This window comes from Bidens hawaiensis, unplaced genomic scaffold, assembly GCF_021521415.1.
Source record: "Bidens hawaiensis isolate Kalapana, Puna unplaced genomic scaffold, B.hawaiensis_p1.1 tig00019559_1, whole genome shotgun sequence".
Lineage (NCBI taxonomy): Eukaryota > Viridiplantae > Streptophyta > Magnoliopsida > Asterales > Asteraceae > Bidens > Bidens hawaiensis.
Window position 1 is genome coordinate 290857 of NW_027492972.1, and position 6000 is coordinate 296856.

At 36.7% G+C, this 6000-nt stretch overlaps 2 protein-coding genes across 2 annotated transcripts; one reads left to right on the top strand and one right to left on the bottom strand.

The window, feature by feature from the left end:
* The first annotated feature begins 518 nt into the window (after positions 1-518).
* Positions 519-1903, top strand: LOC143558627 (subtilisin-like protease SBT3.17). The gene is made up of 3 exons (XM_077047435.1): positions 519-693; positions 777-874; positions 1704-1903. The coding sequence occupies exons 1-3, from the start codon at positions 557-559 to the stop codon at positions 1781-1783; spliced, it is 315 nt and encodes a 104-aa protein (XP_076903550.1). The 5' UTR covers positions 519-556; the 3' UTR covers positions 1784-1903.
* A 42-nt stretch (positions 1904-1945) lies between these two features.
* LOC143558628 (calcium-dependent protein kinase 11-like) lies at positions 1946-4189 on the bottom strand. Its single transcript, XM_077047436.1, has 7 exons — positions 3429-4189; positions 3166-3309; positions 2931-3083; positions 2734-2849; positions 2493-2660; positions 2182-2406; positions 1946-2107 (listed from the first exon to the last, which is right to left on the bottom strand). Exons 1-7 carry the CDS (start codon positions 3973-3975, stop codon positions 1967-1969), a joined length of 1494 nt encoding a protein of 497 aa, XP_076903551.1. The 5' UTR covers positions 3976-4189; the 3' UTR covers positions 1946-1966.
* Between the last annotated feature and the right edge of the window lie 1811 nt (positions 4190-6000).

Genomic DNA, 6000 nt, shown 5'->3' on the forward strand with positions numbered 1-6000 from the left:
AACTCCAATACATCGTTAAAGCAAAATAGAAACGGAGTAGGTACCTTACACCACTGGGATACAATACACCACACGGTTTGAGCAAGACCACACGAGACAAATATATGTTCCACATAATCCTTGACTTCACCGCAGATCGGACACAACTTCGAAGTGATCGGAATACCCCTTTTTTCCAACGCGTCAAAAGTTGGAAGTCGACCCAAAACTGCCCGCCAAGCAACGAATGCAACTTTTTTTGAAACCAACCTGCGCCAATTAAAAACATTTACTTGACCATTGAATGTTTTTTCAGCAATTAATTCCATTACTGTTCTAACCGAGAAGCCCTCGTATTCACCCCACCGCCAAACACAATACTATATCTCGTATAAAAACCTTATATTTTTTTGATCCAATAAACTAAACTAGTAAAATCATGCGAAACATCATCTTGAACTCAAACCCATTTGGTCAATGTTGTGAGTCTCATCGATATATTCTCCACTTTCATAGTCAACTCCGCTTACTATCAAATATCAACAACCCACCCGATCAAACTACAATCAAGTAATCAATGGCGACTGAACCTGAACCCAAGTCAACCGAAGCACCATCAGCCACGGCAGAAGTCCACATCGTATACACCGATCAACCTCAAGGCCAGCAACCCGAAACCCATCACCTTCGCACCCTCACTTCTGTTCTCGGCAGGTCTTTTTTTTTCTCAATTGTATATTATTATTTTAGGGTTTCGGTTATTATTAAAATTGACTTTAAATTTTGTTAATTGGTAGTGAGGAGGCTGCAAAAGAGGCTTTATTGTACACTTACAAGCATGCTGCTAGTGGGTTTTCTGCCAAACTCACTCCTGATCAAGTTGAACAGCTTTCAAGTATGTTGCGGTTCTTTCGATCTATATGTTTGTTGATAATTTATGTAGGAGTAAATGGATTTAACTATATGGTTATTGTTAGGTTCTTTTAGTTTAATAGTTATAGATAGGTTCATTGGTATTTAACTTTAACCGAGCAAACGCTCATACACGAACGATTTAATGAAGGAGAGTTTATTGTTTGTGTTCACTCATTAAGAAAATGAGCTTGTTCGAGTTCGTTTATGCTTGTTTGTTAAGAGTATAAATGAATGGTTTACGAAGGTAAACAAACAAGTGTAACTGAACATAGATGAAAAAACACAAACGAGCGAACACTAGTTCATGTTCGGTGATGTTTTAATTTTATGAAACTAGACTAAATTGTAATTTGCGGTATTTTAATTTTATAAAATTAGATTAATATGTCACATGCCTAAAGAGTTAAAATGAATATATAAACAAACAAAGTTATACAAATGTAAACTAATGAACATAAATGAATGTAAAAGAACAAACATAAACAAGCATAAATGAATGAACTAGACTTGTGTTCATGTTCGGTTAAATGAACAAGTTATTTTGTTCTTGTTCGTTTATTGAATAAATGAACGTAAATGAACTTGCTACTAAATGATTCACTGAACGTCCGGTTCGTTTGCAAGCATAGATACCATACCACTTTGTTCGTGTTCTAATGGTAGAAATGGTATTTTTTGTATCTTTATATTTTCTGATTCCAGTATTTGATATACGCATTTTCAAATGTTAGCGGTTTTGAATTGATTTATATGTATGATTTCCTTGGAGAAAACTAGAAAAGTTATTGATTTTCTTTTCCTTTTGGCAGAACAACCAGGTGTTCTTCAGGTGGTGAAGAGCAGGAGTGCTGAGTTACACTCAGGACCTGCACAGACTCACACCACATAAAACCATGACCAACGGTTTCGTTCTACTAGCTTCGGTTGTATAATAAATGACTCTTGATGAGTGTGCTTGTAATGATACTCTTGATCATATGATACTTAACAAAACACGCGTTTACTACTAGTAATAAGTAACATGTCTTGAATCGCATTTATGTTGAACAACAGAAAAAAAAATGTTATTTGGTTAATCTTGTGATTCCTTGTTTTTATCTAAGGTCAGAGCTTCTGCCAAATCAAAGTTTAGGCTTCCTTTCATCGCTCTGCTTACATCATCATCACCCTTTCTCATCATCGCTGTAAATTCTGCGTAATCTATACGCCCGTCCTGCAAAACACAAAATCGCAGCAAGTACATAATCTTGAATGAACAAGATATGAAATGAAGAGTTTAAGACTAACATTATCTTGATCAACTTCTTTGATCATTTCTTCCAATTGAGCATCTTGCAGACCAAAATCTTTGCTAGCTTGTTGAAGCTCGTCGATGGTTATGTACCCGCTTCCATCTTTATCAAAAAATCTAAAGGCGGTAAGCAGATTCTCCTCTCTCTCAATCTTGTTCATGTGCAAAGTTGCTGCAATGAATTCACCATATTCTATTGTGCCATTGCAGTCAATATCAGCCTGTTTTTAACTCGAATTTAAACTCGTATAAAGCATGCATTTTTAGTCATTTGATCGTTTAAGAAAACCAGAATAAAAGAACATACAGCATCCATAAGCTCCTTGATCTCGGATTCCATCAAATTGGAGCCAACTTTCTTTAACCCTTGTTTGAGTTCTTCAAATGTTATTGTGCCACTGTTGTCTGTGTCCAACATTGTAAATAATTGCTTTAAGCCACCAATTTCCTCTTCTGATAGCCTTTCTGCAATAACCTGGATAACAATTTGATCAAGTTATTTATATTATTTATATAAATATTTTAAATAAAACTATGCTGCATCATACACGTAAAGCCATCTTCTTAAGTTTGTTCATAGCCGAGAAGTGTTTAAGACGCGATATAACTGCAGAGTCTAACGGCTTGTCTGGAGCAACTCTATCATCTACAATCCATGGATGACCTGGCAAAAGTGTGAACTTTAAACAAACTAAACATGCAACAAAATTTTTGTCACTTTTTGACATTCCAAATTTGAACTCACATAGGACTTGATGTGCAGTAATTCTTTGTTCTGGTTTTCTGTCAAGCATCTTTTTTATCAAATCTTTTGCACTTTCTGATATTTCCGGCCATGGATCAGCATCAAAATCAAGTTTTCCCTTCAAAATCTGCCTAAAAATTCCCGAATCCGATTCTGAAAAGCAAAGTGCATAAACATATTATCATGAATTCTTGATTCTTGATGAACGTGACACAAAAATAAACAGTTATATTACCTGCCCAGAATGGCGGAACTCCAGACAACAAGATGTATAGGATAACCCCTGCACTCCACACATCAATTTCCGGTCCATAACGTTTATGCAGAACTTCTGGTGCAACATAGTAGGGGCTTCCAACCACATCTGATAAATACTGTCCTGTTAAACCGAACAAAAACACATTTAAGTTCTTACATATTGCAACATATAATATAGCTGCATGTTCTTAAAAAAATTGCCATATGTAAGGAATTGAAACACAAATTTATTAACAAAACCTGGTTTATAGAAAACGGATAGTCCGAAATCAATAGCCTTAAGCTGCGCATCTTCATCATGAGTATGAAACAAAAAGTTTTCAGGCTTGAGATCTCTATGCATAACACCAAGAGAATGACAAGCTTCAACAACACCGACGATCGTTTTCATCAATTTAGCGGCTTCCTTCTCACTATAATGTCCTTTCTGTACAATCCTATCAAACAGCTCACCACCGGCGCATAATTCCATAACCAGATGAACAAACACATTATCCTCATACGCGCCCTTGATCCTCACGACGCATGGATACTCAGATAAGTGATGCATGATTTGAATCTCTCGCCACACGTCCTCGTAATCTTCCTTGCATAGAAGTTTTCTTTTAGGTATGGATTTGCATGCGAAATCGGTGCCTGTAGATTTCTGTCTGCAAAGGTAGGTTGTACCGAATTGACCGTGGCCTAATTTCTTCCCCATGATGAAATGGTCTCTAAGTCTTGGAGTGGGGTGTGAGAGGACTGTGTTGGAAGGCTTTAATGATGAGATCTGTGTGTGTTTCTTCATGGATGGATGAATTGATTAGAAGATTTGATCATGAATGATTTGTGTTGGTATGATGGGAAGAAGATGATGAAACGAAGAAAATGGAGGTGGTCTCATGCAATGCATGAATAATATTGAATTAGAAGAATGGTCATTATTCACCATCAACTATTTTATTAAAATTTGGAAAAATAATAAACATAATATACAAATTATGATTATAGATTTATAGATGGTTTAGATTTTAGGGAAAAGATCCAATACAATAATACCTTAACGTACAATAGGTACGCGAATATATTTTTTCACGAAATCGATCCATGAAATCACATCCAAACATCTCGGAATCATCAATACATATCCAATTAATCATTGGTTCACCGAAAAAACAGTTTTGGATGGTTAATCAATCAATTTTTCACGAAAACCGTTTTTGAGCGTTTTAGGTTTTTGGCTGAGCGTTTTAGGGTTTAGTTGAGCATTTTTTGAGTGTTTAGTACTTTTGCTTTTGCTTTTTTCCTTTGAGCGTCTCGCGTACCAATCAAACGTTAATGCATTAGCGTATAGTATCTCTACCCTTAGATTTTAATAGTTGATTAATAATAATAATAATAAACATCCCATGTATTGAAATACCAATATGAAAATTATGACATGTGTAATCCAAATACAACACAACGATATTGTTACCGACGCTATTCTTTGGTCTAAATTTTATCGAGTCGGGTTGCAAAAACTTTTATGCCGAGTTGAATCAGGTAAAAGTAACTAAGTTCGGATAGATTGAATCATGTTTTTGTTAGCTTCTATCTGAAAAAAGGTCCGAGTAATTTAATAAGCCCGAGCCAAGACAAGAAGGTTTACCTAAATATTTAAGGTCAGAACAAAAAGTGCAATGAATGCTCAAGAGCTGAATTGGAAACACGAATTATTGGCAAACACCCAAAACGATTATTGTATTAAGAAACTCACTCAAAACTTAATTACAATAATGAAACCCTACACGGTTTATATAGACCAAACCTAGACACGTTTGAGTCTAACTAGGTTTCCTAAACAATAGGTAAATTAATTAAAATAAACCTAACAACCTAAACCCACATGTATTAGGAAGTATTAGGATCCATATGTAACTTGTGCCTTGCTCGCCAAGTTACTTGCCTTGCACTCCAAGGCTTTGATTAGAAATTGCCAACATTCACCCCCCCCCCCCCCCCAATTTCTTAGTCGTATAGGGTAGGTCTTCCAATTCCAGCAGGTCCCGCATCTCCTTGAACTTAGTTTGCGCGAGAGCTTTGGTCAAAATATCTGCCCGTTGTATTTTGCCACTTATGTGTTCGACTTCCACCTCCTCTCCTTCAACACATTCCCGAATGTAGTGGTAACGGGATTTAATGTGTTTAGTCCGACTATGAAACACCGGATTTTTCACGAGAGCAATAGCAGATGTGTTATCTATATATAACACCACTTTATGAGGTGGTTTTCCGGTTAACTCACTTAGCAACTCCCTAAGCCAAACCGCTTGAGACGCAGCCGAACTAGCTGCAATGTACTCTGCTTCACACGAGGATAAAGCTACGGTCCCTTTCTTTTGAGAACACCAAGAGATCGGTGAAGATCCATAGTAAAATATATGGCCCGTAGTGCTCCTTCCATCATCTTCATCAATATTGTGACTACTGTCACTGAACCCGATTAACACGGTTCTCTCTCCTCGGTTATACTTGATACCATAATTCATTGTCGTTTTCACGTATCGAAGTATATGTTTTATAGCATTTTTGTGTGACTCTTTCGGTTGCTGCATGTATCGACTAACAACCCCGACAGAATAAGTGAGGTCGGGTCGTGTTTGTAGCAAATACCGAAGGCATCCGACTATTTTTCGGTATCCTGTGGCTTCAACATCTATCTCGTCTTCGGCTTTTGACAGCTTCAAATTGGGATCCATGGGTACATAAGCTGGCTTACAGTTTTCCATACCCGCTTCTTTTAAAATTTTCTGAGCATACGACTCTTGTTTAATTTTGATCCCATCTTTGC

Coding starts and splice junctions, on each gene's coding strand:
- LOC143558627 (XM_077047435.1), top strand. CDS start 557: ATGGCGACTGAACCTGAACCCAAGTCAACCGAAGCACCATCAGCCACG. Junction 694..776: donor CTCACTTCTGTTCTCGGCAG/GTCTTTTTTTTT, acceptor GTTAATTGGTAG/TGAGGAGGCTGCAAAAGAGG. Junction 875..1,703: donor TCAAGTTGAACAGCTTTCAA/GTATGTTGCGGT, acceptor TCCTTTTGGCAG/AACAACCAGGTGTTCTTCAG.
- LOC143558628 (XM_077047436.1), bottom strand. CDS start 3,975: ATGAAGAAACACACACAGATCTCATCATTAAAGCCTTCCAACACAGTC. Junction 2,661..2,733: donor TTAAGAAGATGGCTTTACGT/GTATGATGCAGC, acceptor ATTGTTATCCAG/GTTATTGCAGAAAGGCTATC. Junction 2,108..2,181: donor AAGAAGTTGATCAAGATAAT/GTTAGTCTTAAA, acceptor TGTGTTTTGCAG/GACGGGCGTATAGATTACGC.